Source organism: Netta rufina (genome assembly GCF_964035555.1).
Source record: "Netta rufina genome assembly, chromosome: 4".
NCBI classification, from domain to species: domain Eukaryota; kingdom Metazoa; phylum Chordata; class Aves; order Anseriformes; family Anatidae; genus Netta; species Netta rufina.
In genome coordinates, this window is record NC_140127.1 from 33,091,255 (window position 1) to 33,112,150 (window position 20,896).

The following is a 20,896-nucleotide window of genomic DNA, read 5'->3' on the forward strand; positions in this document are numbered from 1 at the left end:
TTCCCGACCTCAGCCAGAAGTCTCTGACTTCTTCCGCCTCATCTGCTCCACCTGCCAGCTCCTTGACTTCTTGCGCTGTATCCTGCTGCTGAACAAGGATAATCTACTCATCCACGCAGGCTGTATTGGTTAAAGGGCAGCAAAGGTTTAGGAATTTGTACTGTATTTGATGGTAACTGCACACGCAGTAAGAAATTGTATTGCTCGGGTAGTGCAGAGATGGTGAAAGTAGTCCAAGTATCTCATCTGTGGAAGCTTGTTTCTTGAAGGTAGAATCTGTCAGTGGAAGCATAATTCTTGCCTGCAAATTTCCTGTGTCTGCGTGTGGACTGCCTTCCTCATCGTGCATGCTAGTCCAGTGCTCTAATCTGACGTGCTGTTTTGCCTTCCAGAGTTTAGTATTGAAGGACATACGGTATCATACTGGGAACACATCGTGTCCCATAGTGTTTTCTGGGAATTTATTTCTTTGATGTGAGGGAAAATCTGTAATGCAAGATTTGATTTTCAGATCTTTGCCTCTATGCTGTCTTCTTGCTTGTTTCTCCTAGAAAAGGTTGCAAAAAGATCTCGGTTGTCGAAGTAGCATGCAGAGTAAAAGAGCCAGCTGTGGGCATTCAGCTGGGATTTGGATATGCATTTATATTTAGTATGTACCTGTATGTGTATGCATGAAACGTGCAATATACATTAAGATTTGCCTGTGTGCTCATGCTTTAGAGATGTGTGACGTTAGTTGCTTGTACATAATACCGAAACAGCATCCAGAATCGCAAAATTAAGGTGCTAAATAGAAAGAGTCAACTCTCTGAGTCTCTAATTACACTTGATACTAAACGAATTTAGAACATTAAATTCATAATAGCAATAAGCATGTACTCTTAAAAAAAACTAACTGCATGCTTGTAGGATTATGTTTCCTGCTGTTCTTTTTGGTAAGACCAGAGTATAGGCGGATGATGTTCCTTCTCTGTATTTAGCAGTAAACGAAATGTGTAAGAACAACAGGAATGTTTTGTTTTTTCAATAAAATGAAGGAGAGAAGGAAATGCACTGATCTCCTGAGTGAGCAGGTTTCAGTGGCATGGCCAGGCTGTGGTGGATCTGCCAGTTGGACGTGGGCTGAGAGGAGAGCCCACATACGCTGTGTTTACATCTTCTGTGACTCTTTTCTTTGTCTCACTGGTACATCCACACTGCCGTGCTATCGGTGGGAAGGTTGTATCTGACTGCTGCTAGGTGGTGGCTGTGTAAATAACCGGGGACACTGGCAGCAAGCAACAGATGGCAAGCAGATTTCAGTAGGAGGCACTGCCTGCTTTGTTTGTGTTGTTTTTTTTGCATACTCATAGGTAAATTGAACAAGTGATAAAGATGGAAGGAGCTTTTTCTGCGTGTCTTTGAACAACGGCTGCTGTAACTCTGGTTTGAGCTATCTCGTGCTGTTTCTAGCAAACAGAGTTGCATGCGGTGTGATGAAATGGAGATTGCTGTGAGTCAGAAACAGTAAATTATATGCTCTGTGGCTATGACAGCTCAATAGGAGCACCTGTGGATGGAAAAAGCATTAGTATTCCTTTGGGCACTGTTGACACGATCTTTTTTACCGCTTTATCAAAATGTAATCAAATGAGCATATAAAACTTGGGAGAAGAGAATATTTCTTCTGTACATGAGATAAAACTATACGAACAAACGTGCTAATAAAAGAAGAAGAAATTTTAGCTCAAGTGTGGAGCTTAGGGTTCAAAATACAGTCTGTAAGTATGATTTTTTTTTTTTAAGAGGACTCTTACTCATCAAGGTAGGGAAGCTTTTCAGTAAACTGTTACTAACAGGGAAAATAGCTTTCTCTTGTCTAGACTCACAGATGGAATCAGAAGCAAAATCACAATGGTCAGAGTTGATTATATATAGGTGTAAGAACACCCTTCTAATTGCATAGTAGATCTTTTTGTTATAAATAATTTTAAACCCTCTAATTTAAGAAAATATGTATTTTAGGAGGACACAAGTCTCACTTTTTTTCAATCATTTCAAAAATTTTGCGGTAAGAGATGTTCTGGACTTACAGTGTAACTGAGTGTGTAGATTCTAATAACATAATAACCTGTTTTATGATGCTTGTTTGTTGAATCTTGCTCTTAGAAGTGTTTTCTACTTTCTTTTTGTATCAGAGCTTTCAGAAATCAATCAATTCTGCATCTTGAGATGCAGAAACATATCTGGGGATGGTTGTAGGAACTAATAAATTAGTCAGCAAAAGCAGTTTATCTGAGGTCATGTGATTGTACTGTGTAGATATTAGTTGCTGGTCAATGTCATTAGTGCAGATAAGCTGCTTGACATAGTCATTGAATAAACAAAACCCTTTGTGAAAGCACAGAAAGATTCTGTATCTAGAACACCCCGAAGTCGAAGAGTTAATGACGGGCCTGCACTGGATTCAGTGTATTTGCAGATGTTGCTGCAACCAACTGCTGATTTTTCTCCCATCCTGTCAGGGAACTCTGCCAGCCATGATTCATGGAATGATTTTTTTGCGCTGAGTAATCTGTGGTTTTGCTTTTTTCCTCTTCCCTCCCTCTTATTTTTACCCTAAACTAAAGTCTTATTCATTTTAGCTAAAGGGAGGGGAAGCTTCTAAAGCATTAAAACAAAACATGAAATACACACTGTTTGGAATAGAGGAATTTTAATAAATATTAAGCTTGCAGTCATATTACTTTTTCTCAGGCAGAATAGTGCAGTGTAGAAAAACAGTTTTATGGCAGAATCAGCTTTTGTTTTTGCTAGTCCTGTGGTGTGACAGTTCTTTTAAGACTTTTGTGCTAGTATTGCTAAAGAACATCCAAGTTTTGTGCTGATACTATGCCTCCTTTCTCACAGATCGCTCTGAAAGAAATAAGCCAGACTGCCGCTCTTCAGGGTAAGAACCATATTCCCGTGTTTATTCTTCCCTTCTTTTCCTTTTTTTTTTTTTCCTTTACTTTCCTTTTATGGGGTCAATTAGGAAATTAGCCAAAAAATAAAAATGCCTTTCTTCAGCTCCTCTGTTTTGGTAACAGTAAGGAAATATCCAAATAACTTTGTGATAAAAATAATTGTGTAATATTCCCTAATTTTTCAAGGAATTAACAGGGTTCACTACACTGTAATTCTGTGCACTCAAAGTCTGAAAGGCTTGTTTATGTATCATGTACAGGGTTGTTTTGTAAAACTGTGATTTAAGACAAGAAGCACTTACGACTTTTGCTTCTGTGTTTTTGGAGCATTTGCTTTTGTAGCAGGGAAAATAATTCTTGTCTCAGTCAAGAATAGCAACACTTAACTCTGATCCTATCATACCTAAGGTTTCAAAATTGGGTAAAACAAACAGGTATTGAGCAAAACACACGTGTGCACATTTTATTTTTATCCAGAATTTCCATCAGGAATTGTCATAGACTTCGAAAGCTATTGATTTGTAAGGCCGCATTTTCTCTTAAGCTTCTGAAAATTCTCTAGTTCTCCTCCTTATATCCTCTCATTTGAGGAAAACAAAACAAACAACAACAACAAACCATCTCTTTCCCTTTTGTCTTATTTCCAAACTCTTCAATCAGTTCTTCTCCACAGAATAAGATCTCCTCCATATCCCTTGGTGGATAATGGGATTTTAATGAAGTTCGGTGATTGAGCAGGCTAGCTAGCAGTGGTTCACCCTTGTGAAATGCCTTTCCAAAGGACACTGCTGGTGCCCAGCCTTCTGACATAATATGGCATGACCTTTTCATTTTATTTTAGGCTATTTTTTTGTTGTTGTTGTTACTATGTTTTTACAGTACACTGGGGTAGTTTTCATAGTTAGAAGAACAGAGGGAGCTGTAAGAAGGAACTTTTAGCACAGTTGATATGCTGTATCTACTACGCATTGCAATGGAAGAGAGGGTGCCTATCCTGTCCCTCCCAAATCCCCAACAGCACTGTAGCTGTTTCCAGCTGTGTGCTTCTGCAATTGCAGTGGAATATTGTCTTTGATTACTTGTATCTGCTTGAAAGGAAATAGAGACTGGTATTTTATAATTAAAAATGCTCATTATTTTTTCTTTAAAAGATGCAGTTGTTGTCTACATGCTTAAACTTTTATTAGATTATAGTACAATAAATTCAAATGTATTCAAATAATTATCAAAAGGAAATCTAATTTTATCAAAATGTTTAATACAAGGTTGAAACAGGTTCAGTCTGTTCCCACTTCATGTGGCTGGTCCTTCCCACCAGTACCGTTTCGCTCTGCAGTGTATTTTAGAAGTTCTAATTTGTAACCAAAAGAAAAGGTTTTTAGTATCAACACCCCCCCCCCCTTAACAATTGCAAAGAATTGCAATTACAAACATGGACCAACCCTGACAATAAAATACTGCCCTAAATTGTCTGGGTTACAGATTGCAAATTCTCCCATGGAAAGCACAGAGAAATTAACAGGCTCATGCAAGTTGCTCATCGTGTTGAAGAAAATGCAGCTTCCCAGTATTTCATTCTTGTCAGTAGTGCACTTAGTTTCTAACCTGTTAAACATCTAGGTATCTTCTATCACCTTCTCAGTTTCACTGGCCATTGGTGTCATGTTAGTTCTGCTTTATAGGATGAGCTGTGTGGAAGAAAAATGGCTGTGAAAAGGATAGCATGGTTTTGTGCATGTCCCGCTGCTCTTTCTAGGCCAGAGGTGACCAGAGCCAACCTTAATTACGTGACGTACTCTGCTAATTGATACTGCTGCACTCCATGGTTTATCTTGTGTTATCGTGGAAGCCTAATCCTATGGTAACAAATTGCTGGGTGACGTTCTTCTTATCCCTAGTCTGTTCATACCATCTTTGGGAAGAGAGCTGCAGCCACAGGAAGACCAGCATTCCTTGCAGTAAAAACTGAGGGAAAACTAAATAGTGAAGCATCCAAGACTTGAAGTGCAGTGCAACACTGCTCTTAGAACATGGGCAACATTTCAGAGCTGTGTGAGTTACATCAAGGACCATTTCATGGCTTATGCCAATTTTTGATGGGCTACTGCATCCATGACCTCCTCTCTGGAGGCAGCTCATGACAAAGGAAGACAAAACAAAATGACCTAAAGGCATCTTTTCTATTTTTTTCCTTAAGCTGCATGATGTGGGATGGATCTCAAAAGTGCAGCATAACCTCCTTCTCATGATCTAAAGTTGAACAAAATGACCGTGCACATCATTGTACTTGAATGCAAGGCCTATTAACGAGAATTTCTGCACTAGAATTAGTACGAAAAAATTGAGGTGGGCATGGGGATGCTAGTTGACCACATGAAGAGAGATGCAATGAGTCTTAAGAAAAGCAGATATCTGAAGATGAAACAGTGGGTATAAATGTGGCCAAGAGATGGTTGGAGAGGTAGTCCTTTATCCCAGTGTTCCACGCTCATGATACAAGATCACACCAGGGCTTTGTATGAAATAGAGACCAAAAAAAAAGGAGGAAAAAAAAAAAGCCCAAACATCACCACACCCCAAATTCTCCTGAGGCTCTGAAAGGCTAAGTTTTAGTCCAGAGCATGATCAGCTTAGTAAAAAGATCATATGACAATATTTCTTGTGATTGTGGAGGCCTGGAGTGGGACCTAGAGTAAGGCTGGTAAGTCTGGGGGTTGGATGAACCGAAGATGATAGGAAATGGTTTTAAAGGAGGGAAACATACCCTTGATATTGCTTACAAAAAGTGCTTTTGATACACTTACCTCTCTTGACAATTAGCAACTGTCCACCTTGCAGGAGAGATTGGATCAAGTGAGGAGTAGCAGAAAAGAGCCTGTGGATATCTTCGTGTACCACTCTGCATGGATTTTTTGCGTTAAATATTAGCACATAAGTAAGATTGAAACAGATGTCCCATTAATCTAAATAACACCTATTGCTATGTTAGGTTGTTATCTGGAGACATTTAATTTCAAGACCTGATATTACCCATCCTCCAATTATTAAATTCCTGACAGTATTAAAAATGTGTCGATGCTGGCAACAATGATCTGTAATTATCATTATTTCTTGATTTTACTGTGAGGTCATGCACTGTTGGCTCTGATAGCTTCATGTCATGCACTGCTGTAACATGGGTCAATTAGGTCAAAAGAAGTAGACACTTTAGCCTTACGCCTCTAAATGTTTTCACACTGCAAATTACATGACAGTAAGTTAATAGAAGACTTCAGGCATCCACATGTTCACAGCTAATCCTGAACATGAGTAAATCTCATAGAAGGAACTGGATTAACTAGACTGTGCTTTTTTTTTTCCATGTGGGATAAGGATTACAGATCACGAAATCCAGAAACACAGCTGTGTAATGTGATCTAATTCATTGTAGTTGCCTCGACCTTGGAGATGAGAGGGTGAAGGTAACTGAAGACTGCAACAATTTATTGACGGGTTTAGTAGCGTATCAATCGCTTGAAGTCAAATAAGGGATCTTGATTTTTAAATCTGGGAGACTACTGTGAAAGTTTGTCCTCAAAATGGAGAGTGTGGGGGGGAACTAGCTCATTCCTACAGCAGATTCTAGGTTTTACTGCTGTGTAGTATACATTCTGTCTACATTGTTGTATAGTGTATATCCTGTCTATTTGTAATGTACTAAAGCTCTTTTCCAGCTTGTCATCTTCATTTGATTGAACAAAATTGGTCTGTTTTCATTTAAAATATGTCAAGTCAACAATACAAACAGACACAGCATTTCTTTTGTTCCTTTATAAAGAAGCACTCTAAGTAGCTGATCAAAGGGGCTGCAGATTCTTTTGGTGAGCTTCTGGTAAACCAAGCTGTCATTTCTATGAATGGTATTTTGTATATGACTTTGGTTTTAGGTTTTTGTGTAGCAAAATTCCATTAGCGAATGATTCTCTGCATTTCTCTTTCCTCTGCTATTTAATGTTGATTTTATGAAATTGTGTTTAATAAATATTTCAGTGATGTTTTAACTGTAGCTTAAAAATGTGTTTTGTCAGGCCATTTGTTGAAGCATCACCTGAAAACACCTTTTAATTAGGATCTCATGCCTTTAGCAGGGCAGGTAGCGAGTCTTAAGGCACAGTTCAGACAATATAGTGGAGCTCTACTCACTTTCCAGTTAAATTGATACACTTGTACAATTTGTACGATGGGTATAAATCAATACGCTTTTGACATCTTGAGAAAACAGACAATAGAAGGATTTTCTGTGTTGCAACCATTACAGTCAGTCTGCAGTAAGTCGTTTAATAATTCCAGCTTTGTATATCTGAAGGAGAATATGAGTGACCTTTCTTTCACCCTACAAATGTTGCTAGCTCCCAGATACGGAAGTTTGTGTTTCTAGATTGAAGCCTTTCACAAATTGCTGCTAACAGCTGTGTGTTTAACAAGGAGAGGTGTTTTGTCATCAGGAGTAATTTTGTAGGCCATTTTTATTAATGGCCTATTAATTTTGTAGGCCATTTAACAGATTTTGCACATCTTAGGTAAATTTCAGTTCAAGGTTAGTGTACTGGAAATGGGCATTGTAAAGAGTGAGAGGTACTCCTGTAACCCTTTGTTGGCCTCTAGGTTCTTTGTTGTATTTTAGTTAACAGTGCAATGTGGACAGACTTCTGATGCTACTGCTAGATCAGGTAATGTCTTTTTCTAGTCGAGTCTTGAAATCCTCCCCAGGAGAGAGAGAGATTGAGCCTGGTGATCCAGCTAATTTTCAGCACACTGATAGCCTGCTTGCCTGTCTCATACTAACTCGACTTCCAAATGATAATGCCGTGGGAGTCAGTGTTAAAAGAACCAGTCAAAATCTAATTCTTTAGTTCAAACGTTGGGTTGCTTTATCCAGGGGGACCACATTCATTCCTACAAGCATCCTGATACCTTGTTTTTCACTGTTGTAATTCAAAAGCTGTGCATTATCCCCTGGAGAAGTTTGCAATACGTTGTCAATGCAGCTGTTTACCCAGAGGAACATTTCAGTCTTTCACCCTTTCTAGCCAGTGTTTCAGGCTGTAATGCAAATCCGAAGTTTGAGACTTGGAACCTTGCTGACACTTGATGTGAAAGGGAGGGGAAAGGTGTGGATGCGTGACAAAGCGAGGGTAAAAGCCTTCAGGACACCTCTGGGTTGTGCTTAGAAGAATGAACAAATGTTGGGGATGATGCTTGTTTTACTGCTGCATTCTTATTCTTCATAATAAGCCTTCCGAATTTTTAAGGCTGAAGTGTAGCAAGTTACTCTTACTCTAAGCATACTTCTAGGGTGTGGAAAAAATGAAGATCTTATGTTTGTGTGTTCCCAGTAGGTCAGAGATTGATGTATGAAGAAGTGTTTGTCCAGAAAGCTCGTTTCCTTCCCGGGCCCTGAGGATACAGTTTCACAATTGCCACGAGCTGAGCTAAGCCTGTGCTGCTCCAGAAGGAGCGACCGTTCCCTCCTTTGGGCTGTTATCAGTGCTCATGTGGTTAGTTGGATCAGAAGGCTCATCTCCAAGGAGAAAAAGAGCTGCGTCTCCATTTTACAGATGAAGTGGGTTCAGCAGAGGGAAGCAGAGCCAGACAATAAATCAAAGGTAGAGCTGGAAGACAGGGTCCTGATAACATGACTCTTGTTGTTGACATCTAAAAAGTAGGATCATGTGGCTCTTCTTTTTTTTTTTTTCTTTTTTTTTCTCCTTCTGAGACCTGCGTTTTACATTCGGTCACTTGGAGCATGGTGTAATCCCATTGGTTAAATGTGGGTTCAAACTGGTGTAACTTCAGCCTGGAATCTGCTTATGTGTCTTTCTTCTGTTTATCGTGTTTTTCTGGGAAGCAGCACATGCTGTGCACGTCAGGGATGTGCCTCCCTGGAGAAGCATAAGCTGGAGCAATTTTGTGCAGCAGATTTCTTTGATAGCTGCCTTGCCCCAGTAAATCATTATGTTTGATTTCTTCTTTGCAATGTTAATTTTCCCTGCTCAGTTTATACACGTCTCTAAATGAGAAATAAAATATCACAGGTAAAGCAGAGGAATTAATAGCAGATGGGTTAGGCTTAGTTGTTGGCAATTAGGGATCTTGTGGATGTCTAGAGTCTATTGCTACAGATGTTTGTTTTAATGCCACCAATTCTTCACTGTTGTGCTGGGGATTTTTGGCTATTCCTCTCCCAGATAGCAGTGAAGAGTTGTTGTGGAGGGAGCATCCTAGCCAAAGTTCCAGATTCCTTAACTCTAAGCAGAGAAGAGGGATTTGTTTTAATAAAAGAGCACTCTGTTCCTGGTTTCTGCAAAGGGAATTTGAAGGACTGGCTGCTTTGGTGCCCTGAACAACCCCTTCCGTTGTGTGGGCTGCTCTCCAGTGCTAATGCTAATTCATAATGGAAAATAATGCTGAGAATGAGATGGTTGTTGAAGAAATAAAGAGAGAAGGGTTCACCCTCCTCCTTCATTCAGAGAGTTTCAGTGCTCCTTTGGGAGCCCTGTGAACACGAGCCAGTTTTGCTGTTCATCACCTTTCTGAGCAGGTTCCAGTGGAAGGTACTGAGAACCACCCGGGCACCAGGCTGCTCTCTGTGTGGATTGGGATAATTACCTGGAGTGTAAGCCACCGTGGCACACCTTAGTTCTACAAGGGTAGTTTCAGGAAGCACACAATTACCTATTCTAATTATCGTGCTTTCCTTTTAAAAGAAGTTTTGGGCAATTTCACTTTTTCCCTATAAGACAGCAATAATTCTCTTTAAAACAACCAGATGGTTTTCTCTTTAAACCCCGCAGAAAATACACAAGCTCTAGGGTGGATGGAAGCTATGGGGAGAACTGGAATTCTCTGTTTATAAGTAACATGTGAGGAGCCAAATTAATCAGGCATGGTTTTAATTCTCCTGTATGATTATTCGTTCGTTCCAAAGACGTTTAAATGACAAATAGCACATGAAATTCAGCCGGTGGATGGGAGAGAGGGCTGGAAGAGAATTCTTTCCAAAGGTATTTGTAATCGTCTCAAAGAAAAAACACAGTAATTTTTCTAGAAGGAGGAGGAGCTGCTAGGGGAAGCCCATGGGATATGTGTCCGGGCCGAGGAGGCAGACTTGCCTGGTTGTAAACATCCAGCTCAGAAGAAGCAGTGGCTCAGGTTCTCCCCGAAAAAAATCGCGTATTGGTATTTTAAGAGTGCTGGAGCTGATACATGGGCTTTGGTTCATTTCCCCGAGGATCTGTGTAGGTTTCTTGTTGGACTCAGGTCAGTATCTACATTTTCCTTCACCTCTGGAATTTGAGTGGGAGAGTTCAGTTTGCGTTGTTGGTTTCCATGGCCTCTTTCTCTGATGTGCACAAGAGGCAGGAGATCATTGCTTTTTCCCTTTTTTCTCTTTTTTATGTAGTGCTTACCTACTTTGTCATTTTATTTTAACTTATTCTTTGATGTCTGCAGATCATTTCAGTACAGATAATTGGTTACTTTAAGTAGCATCTGATTTTGGCAGGTTGAACATAGAAGCAATTGATTACATACTCCTGAAAAGCATGATACAGTTGCATCCTGACTGTCTCGTGGTAGAGAGCTATTCCTAGTGAGGTCTGTCATATGGAGAGCTTCTTCCATCTTACTGTATGTATCTGGTACTTGATGTGCGTTTTGCACAGCTGTGTATTAGTCTCTGGTTCTGTCATTTGTGAGACAGGTTGCATTTCTGATTTTGCTACAAGATTTCTCCTTTCAAAGGCATTTTGCTCAGTGCAGGTATCGCAATTTGAATGTAATCCCTGTTCTGAACGTAGTCCCTGTTTGTCCTAGTTTTGGCCAGCTGCAACAAACCACAGGCTCGCCTGACCAAGTACTAACCCTTAGTAGGGCTGCGAGGGCACCAGGGATGAGCTGCTTTTGTGTCTGTTCCCAACGGCCTCGGCTGCAGGAAGTGAGTTAAGATTCAGCAGTGCAAAGAGACATCACCTCTTCCCTTGCAGGCCACAACCAGTGTGGTCACAGGTAGGTCCCTTGCTACAGAGGACTGAAGTTAGATCACACAGCTCTAACTGTGGAAAGTATTTTTGAAGGTAAGGGCCTTATAAGTACGTATAGTCACATCTTAATTTTGGCAGTTGTTACAAGAGGTTTGTCTTCTCTTCTCTATACAGTGAACATTCCCAGTCTCCTAAAGCATGAGGCAAAGGCTGATTTTTAGTTAAAGAGAGGATCCAAATCTAATTACATCATTCAAACCACAAATAATGGTTACTTAGTTGAATCTCTCTGTTGATCCACAATATAATACTTAGTAGTTCCAGCAAAAGAAGTACATGAGTGATCTCACATCACACTAAGCAATGTTCTTGCCTGGAATAAATGCTTGGTGGGAAGAAATAACTTTGTTTTCTTTATTACAGTCCTATTCCATTTAACATGGACTTCTGCTTCCCCGGCTCCTCACACACTGATGTTTAGTATCAGTACAGTACTGGCTCAGACAATTCTGATAGCATTTTGGGATTGGACCACTTCAGGAGGTTTCCCTCCTCTCCTGGGAACACAGCTTCTTATGGGCACCCGCTTTGAAGACCACTGTTTTTTTTTATTAGCTTCTTTCCACTGCCTCTTCTAAAACACTCTGCCCATGATTAGCTAAAAGCTACTGCTGCTCCTAAAAGGTGTAGGTTTGACATCTTGGAAGGAAGAGCAGTGTCCTGAGACAAGGACAGCAGTGACAGGGATAGGAGAGGCTTTCCGGCCACACTACTGCTGTATGGGACAGAAGATCATTTTCATTGCTGCCCCATCTGTCTTTTTTCTTCTGAGGCATAACAGGGAAACGTGTTCTGTTAAATGAACGTTGTACTCTGTGAACAGACTTCTAATGCTCTCTGTTAATAACAGCAGTTAATTTTTTTTTTTCAGTATAGAACACATCTGAAATGATGACTTAGTAATTCATGTAATTACTGTTCCCATACTATCTTCTGTGTTTGTTTTTTTTTTTTTTTTTAAAAATGACGTCTGTTAGTATTTGGATTGACAAAAATGCTCCTTAGTGCAGTAACTGCCTTGCTGCAGGTGCTAAGCAGGTATTTTGCTTTGCATAATACAGATGTAGTTGAACTACAATAAAAACCAAAATCATTAATGTTCTTGGAGCTTAATTATAAATTGCCAAGAATGTTTTCACAGGAAAAAATAAAAAATAAGATTTTGAAATGTCATCAAAAGGTAAACAACACCACATTATTTACCTTTTAATTAGAGCAGCTGAAGTAACTGGAAGAAATGCCCAAGGTTTTAGACAGGCAACCTCCTTCCATCCTGAAAGACATCTAAGGATCTGTAAAAGTGGCCTTTCTGGAGCAGACAAAAGGTCCGTCTGTTCTAATGTTCTTACTCTGTCTTGCTTATGTCCAAAGCAGAGGCGTAGGGAAGAAGATGAGGAAAAAACCAAGCATGTATTGGAAGGCATCCATGTATTCTTTCAGCATCCAGATTTACGTGACTCAGGGGTCTCCTGAGAGAGATGTTGCTTTGTGTTTAATATCCCTCAATGGGTTTTCTTTAATTATTATTTTTTTGAATGCATAGAGGCTTTTAGCATTCACAGTGTTGTGCAGCGAGAAGTGCCATAGCTTAACCTTGTGTTGTATGCAGAGAAGTCTTTTTGGCTCTTTTGAATTTGGTGCCAGCTACTTTTGTATAAAGCTTTCCACGTCGTGTAGTGTAAGAGGCTGAGCTGCCATTCCCTGCAGAACCGTAGGATATCTGCCCTTGGAAGGGACCCACAAGGTCCACGGAGTGCAGCTCCTGTGGCTTTGCTACTTGAGGAAATTATCATGCAGTTCTTCTGGGTTTGCCTAGGTTGTGTTCATCAGTTAGGCGGTTGGAAGGAAAAAATCACCATTACTCCTGGAGGCCCAGAGGAGTGTTAAAAGGGGAGAGGGAGGTAAAGTTGTTGGCTGACATGAAAAAGATTAGGGACAATTTCCTGTCTTTGGAGTTACAGGTATTGCTGAGAGTCGAGGTCAGTGAAATTACCTGCTTCGTTGTCTGGATCCAGAGCCCTTAAATTGCACTGGAGATTTAAAAAAAATAAAAACAATAAAAAAAAAAATCTTAATGATTTGATTTGAGCTCAAGGATCAGAGATCAGAGACTGGTTACAAGGGTAACCCCACTGGTAGGTGGTTGTTCTGTCCTTTTTGTTGCCCAAAGAAGCTGAATCTGCTACTTAGTACTTCCTGAATTTCCTCTGCCTACCTGGCTGATGGCAGGCAAGTGGTGCATTGATCCAAGTGCAGGGATAAGCATGGGGAAGGCGATGTGTTTTGGGGATTTTGACAGGGTAGGGAGGAGCACTGATGTTTGTGGCTCTGAAATGTCCTGGCAAGGTGTTCCTTACAGCTGCTGCTCCAGGAAGGTCCGGTGCAGTCTGTTTTACAAGGTGTTTGCTCGTGAGGCTAAATTTGGTTGAGTGGCGAAAGGTGATGATAGTGATTATGTCTTCCGAGCTGTAACCATCCATTAGAGGCTGCAGTATTTATTATTTTGCAATGTAATTTGAGGTCCCAGATGTTTAAGGCAGCCAGGGTATATGACTGAGGGTGGAGGAAGTTCATTTTGTCGTGCAGGGCATTTTCACGGTGACCTGCTCGAAGATGGGATCTGCTTTACAGGGGAAGCGTCCCCAGTGGGTAAAGACCTTCTCCCGATTGGTGAGGTAGGTATTTTGTGTGCTCTTAAAGCAACATCATTGCCTGCCTTTGGGGGTTTTGTAGTGTGTTTGGCATAGATGCAGGTTTTGTAGGTGTAGGTGTGATTTTAAGCTTTGATGGCTGATGCCTCTGTTTCACTTAGAAAAGAATTTGGGTATCTAAAATCTTGAATCTTTTCCCCCACCTTGGGCTAAGAAAGATACCAGCTTTACCAGTACGCTATACCTTGTCTACATACTTGCACACTCAGAATAACAAGGCTGCTATTACCTGAAAAATAATCTGTGAAGTGTGTCTTTTGAGAATGGTTGACCATAATCTCAGAGTTGCTGAATCTTTGCAAATGAATAAAAAGCCACTGCAGTTTAAGATAATATTTAAACTTAAGAGATAGGCATTGTAGACCTGCAGATGTATGAGTGTATGGTTTGTTGTTAAACAGTGCAGATTTCTAAGGAGTCATTGTCTGTATTTGTAACCAAAATCTCTGCCAATATTTGTGGTTTTGAAGAAAAGGAAGCGTTTCGGTGTTTTTGGAGGCAGGGCAGGGGAAGAGCGTATAGGCAAACATGCTGTTTCTCTGAGCTGCATGCAGGGCACTTTCTGGAAAGACAGGTTGAGTGAAGGGTGTGGTTATGAGATTTTAATTTACAATTTCTGTGCTCTGTGCTTTCTGTAAGGGCCACTGTTGCGAGTTCATGGACCTAATGTCTTGTAGGGTGTAACTGGGTGAGTCAACAGTCCCCTGGAACAAGATGTGATCGCACATGAGCATAGTTTTAACTTTTGTGATGCTTTAACATGGGAGGGCTCAAAATGAGTTTCTGCTGCTCATAAATGAATATTTAAATAATCATTTATTTATTTTATGTATTTAATAAATGATCAGTTTGAAGCCAGTACATCTGTATATGGATGACCTTGTAAAATTCTTACACAAATTTTTGGCTGCTGCTTCACATTTACAGTGTAGAAGGGTTTATGCTTTGTTGGGCTTCTTTTTGGTTGTGAGTTAATAGACTTCAGTCTATTCTATGCATATGTGTTGATAAATCTGTTTTATAGGCCACCTCTCCGCAACAAATGTCTTTCCTCTCAACATATGCCTGCAATGAAAATAATGAGAAAATTCCTTTTGTTTCCTCACTCAGTTAAAGCTTAAACTCCAGCACATTTCATGCCGCTTATTTGGCTCAGACGGATTACAAAGAAGTAGAATTAGGCAAAAGGAGCGTGACAGTCCTACATGTCAGAGGGCTCAGCGTTGGCCGACACACTTAGAAATTCTCAGAGGTGCTCAGCTGATTTTTTGGAACCGAGGTCATGCCGGCATTGAACGCTTCTCCGTGAGCCCACTTCTGTGGCTGCGGTTGAACTTTACGTTTTGGATGCTTCTCAAACAGCTGGCTTTTATATTACAGAACTGGAATTGTGTGCTGTTAATCTCTGACTAGGCAGGATGCAGATAGTATCTTAACTGCTGAGTGTAAAAGCTATTTGGTAGTGTCCCTTGGAAGTGACGCTCAATTATCAACCTGCTGGAGGCCTTAAGATGCCTCGAGATTCCCCTGGAACTCCTTCCTCACAGATATGCCAGCATCTTCCTTGAAGGATGCACAGTAACTGAAACAAACGGACCTGTGTTTTCCCAACTATGTTTGCACAGGAAACAGATTGAGGCAAAATAAGTAACACCTATGCCTTGCTCCCTCCGTGTGATTACAGCTCTGGAGTCTTTGAAGTCTGAAGACTTTCAAGTACCTGAGCTTTCTCCTCTGGATTCCTCACTCACAGCTCATTCCTGCAGGCAGCACCCTTAGTTCCTGCTCGTTCTCCTCTGAAGACATGCTCTGGTGTGTTTCTGCTCCTAAGCTTCACAGCCTTTGTTTACAGCAGGCCAGCAGAAGTGACTGCTTTGGGTGATTCCTCACCCCCCAGCCTCATTTTTTCTCTTTGTTGATCTGGAGGCAGTTGGTTTTAGTAGGGGCTGAAGATACTCCCTTTCTTTTACATACAGTGAAGATATTGCTTTGTTGTAAAGCACAATGTTCCCTGTTTTGTTAGTATATCATTATTAATACTTCTAATCCTAATATGAGGATATTCACATACCACTTTTCCCCTTTTACAAACCTTTAAGCTTAAAGATAACCTTGCCACTATAATTACATTCTCTATGAAGTACACAGACTATTGAGGAAAATCTAATATCCATACTTTATAATAGTTTAAGACCTGTAAAGATACCTTGAATCCTGTGGATCTGGATCAACAGGTTTTCCCTATGCCTTTGTCCTGCTCATCCTTCATTATTAAAACAGGTTTTGCTCATCTGTGAGGTCAATTACAAAGGTTCTGGAGCTCACTCAGCCACCAGATTGTGTTGTGATGTACAGAGATGTGTGAGGCAAGCAGGATGACCTGTCAGTGGCCACTGAGGGCTTTGGTTTGCTGACTGAAATGCCACTGCAAATAGTTGAATCAAAGAGCCATTCTTGAGAAGGAAGCTTCATTTCATTCTGCTTACCTGCAGAAGTAGGGCACTGTCATCTCACACCATTTGTAAATGCACAAACTTTGTGGACTTCGATGGTAAAGAACTTATATCTGAAAAAGTTGCAGCTTACAGTTAAGTCTTTTTATCTGATAGAGGCTTCTTCATACATTGTTCACCCTTATTCTATTTACTACCAAGATTAAATTGTCATTAAAGCATTTGCAGTATTATTTCTAAATTTCCATCAAGATGTATTTGCAGAGGTATCACAAAAGTGAGTACAAATTGTTGCTAGATAGGTTAGACTGTAGATTCTTAGCTGTTACAGAGGGGCCAAACTCTTCAATAAGCAGGGCCCTCCATTCTTGTCATACACATTTTGATGGGAGACGAAATCCATGAACAGACAGTGAAGACTGAGAAAACTTGAATAATGCCCTGACAATTTGCAGCTCGGGTTGTCTGAAGGAAAATGCAAAGTGAAAAGCGGAATTCTGTCTAGAGTGTCTGTAGCTCTGGATCAGGAAAGTGTTAATTTGGGATACACATGAACTGAGTGATTCGGATTCGCACTAAAATTTGGGGTGTTTTAGCTTCAAGATCTAAGCTGGACATCGTTAAGTGGGGAAGCTGTTGCGGCCTGATGGCTGCAGTTAGCTGCAAGGATCAGTGGGTGAAATGGTATCATTTGCTGCCTTGATCTGCTTTGACTTCCTTCCAGTGTCCTGCCATGAAATTGAAGGTTCAGTGGCTGAAATACCATCCCCAAGTATGACAGTGACAAGCACATGAATATGGAATACGTGGCTGAAGCAATAGCTAGAAAGCCATTTCTGAAACCATCTCCCTACGCTGATCAATGCGAGCTGTTCTAATTAGCCGAGCAGCTGGGTTTTAGCTGCTTCTTAACTACGTCCTCGCTTATCCAGGCAGTGGGAAGTCGCAGTTGCTCTGTTCATTTAGTGATGCAGAAGCAGACATCTTCAGCATAGTGATGAGGATTGAATTGTAACTGGGCTTTATTACTGCTTTGGGGTTGCTTGCTTGTGGGGCCAGGCCCAAGAGAGGTAAAGTGGTACCAGGGTGAGTCTGATTTCCTAAATCTGTAGTATTGAGCACTTGATTTCTTAGGTGACTGGATCTTTATTAGTCCCTGGAAGTCTTCAAAAGACGTTTAGATGTAGAGCTTAGGGAAATGGTTTAGTGGGGACTGTTAGCGTTAGGTCAGAGGTTGGACTTGATGATCTTGAGGTCTCTTCCAACCTAGAAAATTCTGTGATTCTGTGATACCCCATTAGCTAGCAGGGAAGGTGAGGGTGCGTCTTCATGTTCCAGAGCAGCCAGGGTGGTGCCAGGCTGCTGCCAGCTGCTTGCTGCTGGTGCTCATCTGATCTCCCAGCGAGCCAGCCTGGGCAACCAGCACGAGCAGAAAGCCAAACCACAGCAGTGAATCAGCTGATGCTGAAGGGCGAGAAGAACAGCTGACCCGAGGCAGAGCCAGCGTTTGGTGATTTGCTGCGTGCTGGAAGTGAGTCACGGGCTAAAGGTCGGGTTTTGTGCATGGAGGCTGAGCTGCTTCCCACAAGGACAGCCGCTGGCCTCCCTGGCTGCCCCTTCCCACCACCTCTTGCATCACCCTGGTGCTTGTGGGGCGCTGCAGCCAGCTGGAGCAGTCAGCCTGTCTGCCTGAGAACTAATTGGGGTGTTTGTTATTAGCAGAATCACGTGGTGGATCTGGCAGACATGCAGCCATGTCAGCACCAGCCCAGGAGGATTGGTGAAAATGGAGAGCCTATGCTGGCTGTGCACTCTCTGTTTGCCTTATACCAAGTGAGAATCTGAACCTCAGGTCCATGCGTCACGTAAACTAACAGCTCTGTCCTTGGCCTGCCATCTGCGTGGTGGTAAACTCAATCTTTTGCACCAGCCTTAATTTTTCTTTAGAAATACTAACGTCTTTCCGGAGCTCAGTCTGCAGTGAAATCATTGTATTTTGAATATATTGATGGGAATAATGTTTTCTAAATAATATTAACAGCTTCCTAATAAGCTTTAAAAAGATTACTTCGTGGTACGTTGGCTGTTAGGAAGTTAGTGTGATTTCTAGGAGAGCTGAGAGGAACACATCATGCCTTTCATTATCCTAGTGTTTTACCTCACAGTGATTTAAACATCAGCTATTGAAAAACTCTTGGCTGATGTTCCAATAAGTCACAAGATATTAAAAATAGCAATGTTTTAACTTTTTGAAGTGCCTGTGTAAAGAGTCAATAATTATCACAACTGAAATGTGTTAAATGCCTTTTACGCAGGTGTGTCAACCGAGGATGGATATCTTAAGAAAAATCCTATGTAACACGATGTGAAGGATAAGTGTTTGGAGCAGATGCTTCAGCGTATTTGTTTTTTAGAACAAGTGATTGTCCTTTTTCATTTTTTTCTCACCGGAAAAATCTCTAGGGCGATCTTGTCCTTGACATGAGCATTGATGATTTGTTTATTTGTTTGTGTGTGCGCTCTGGTTCACTGCTCTGCTTTACAGACAGGAGGAGGAGGTGGGAAGAGGCAGGGACTCCATTCAGCAGAGTCCTTGCTGCAGCTCCTACCACATCAAATAGCAGAACTAAATTTGCTTTGGTTATGCTAACTTTTTTGGATTCCTTGAGAGAAAATGTGGTCATTAACTGGGGGGCAGAGGAGGACAATAGCAACCTCATCGCTCCTCATTTTGCAAGCTGGGATGGGACACCAGGAATTGTTGCCTACGTAACAGGGTGGGGTGAGCTCAGCAGGAGGTGTGGGCAAAAAATCACAGGCTGCCCTAAGAACAGCATCTTCCTTAAATTACTGGGGTTCTGTATGTAACAAAGTTAAGGAATTTGCAGTCCCCTTACAGGGTTTTGTGGGAAAGAAAATAAAAAGAAGAAGAAATTTTAAATCCACTCCCATTTCTTGGCTTTTAAAGGGCTTAAATAATTGTAAGTTAAATGTGAATCAAACTCTCCTGGGGATAGCAAATACAGTGCTTTGCTAGAAGAGAGGAAGGGTGTTGATGGTGACCTGTTAATGGAAAGGGGGAAAGAAAAACTATCTGATAACAGTTTGCTTTTGCTGGTGAGTTCATAAATTTTCAAACAGAACCGTGTTATCTTGGGTTCTGAATTATACGGGTTGTTGCGTGCTTGAACTGCCTTGCTGATGATACATTCATACTTCTGTTTCACCAGGTTAGTTTCATGAAAGGTCTTTGCACTTTGATTTTAAGGTCTTTTCTATACTCTTTTGGTCAGTTTAATGCACAGAAAACATGAATTTTTGCATATATGATGACTCCTATGAGTTCTAGCCAAAAATATGTGCTCACATCTAAAAGTGCTCATCAAATTCTGGGGCAAATTGAACTGGTTCCAAGTGCTCTTGCCAGATGAAGAAAGAACTTAACCTGCTCCATTTGGGTCTTACTGATACTTGAGTATGTATAACTTGTAGGTTTCCTAATTTCCTGCAATAGAATTTAAGAAAATGTTGAATTGTGAGTATGAAGGTATTTGTTCCTCCAGAAGACTTCAGATTCATGTTGCCAGACTTTAGTCTCCTTTCTACCAGTACTAAATATAATTAAAACCTTGAATATTGCAGTTATTCACAGCACTGAAGGCAAAAGAATAGTTTCAAATGTGAACATTCAAAAGGAAGAGTTTAGTTAGAAGGAAGAAAAAAAGACAAATCGGGTGCATCAGGGAGGGACATAAAACTGAAAGTGTTCCTTGAAGATAAGGCTGTATTGTGATGGAATAGTTTGAAGGAAAGCAAGAATCCTCTTCTGCTGAGAATGTGCAATAAAATATGACTGATAGAAATGTTTTCTAATGCGGCTTTGCTAGCTGTGTGGAGAGGGGCCAAGCCACAGTTGAACTGTTTCTGAAACCAGACAAATAGGCATTGTTTATCCTAGACTAGCCAAAGGATTTCAGAAGACAGTTCAGTCAGGGCAACATTCATTTCTAGTCTTAATTAGTTTTCTGAGCGAATGTAGAGGGAGGACATTTTTCATCCAAGTTCTTTGTAAGTGTCTCTTTCTTCTCTCCTCCAGCCCCTCCTTTTCTTCATCCCACTGGCGGAGCTGCAGCCAGCAGCAATCGCAGGGGAAGTGCAGGCGGCGCCAGGCTGAGCGCTGCCCGTGGCTGTGCGCTGCGTGCCTGCCCTGCGGTCGCAGGATGCTCGTGCCCTCCCTGCACCAACCTTCCTGCTCCTACTTCAGCTACTGCTGAAGGCTCTGATGCAGGGTTTCTGGAAAACACTTGATTAGCATGTCTTTCTGCTGTAATTAAGATACCGTGTTAATTTGAACCACATATTTTCAGCCTCTTAGAAGTGCTCAATATTCTTTTAAAGGCATCTCCAAGTATTCTTTACATATCGTATCTAAGAAAGAAAGAAAAAACCTTTTTCTGAAGTAGGTTTACGTTTGTGGTTTGTTTGTTTTTTAATCTCCTCTCTAACTTTGTACACATGGCAGGTTTATTTATATGTTCATCAATTTAGCAACACTGCATAAAAATGGTAATCTCAGGTTACTTCTAATGTGTACCTGCAGAAATAGTAAAGGCTGCTATATCTGTTAAATAAGATGTTTGGGAGAGAGACAACAGAAACCTTAATCTTACCAAGAAAACAGATGAGTTGGCAAAAGGAAACATTTT

General features: G+C 40.9%; 1 protein-coding gene across 3 annotated transcripts in view; it reads left to right on the forward strand.

The window, feature by feature from the left end:
- SH3D19 (SH3 domain containing 19) overlaps positions 1–20,896 on the forward strand; it is a 79,119-nt gene that overhangs the window by 15,414 nt on the left and 42,809 nt on the right. For 2 of the 3 annotated variants that reach the window (XM_084285618.1, XM_084285617.1), the window contains exon 2: positions 2,890–2,929. In XM_084285618.1, coding sequence (XP_084141744.1) covers positions 2,890–2,929 — 40 coding nt within the window. Of the gene's footprint in view, positions 1–2,809; positions 2,930–20,896 lie in introns of those variants that run through there. The other variant, XM_084285616.1, reaches the window with a different exon arrangement.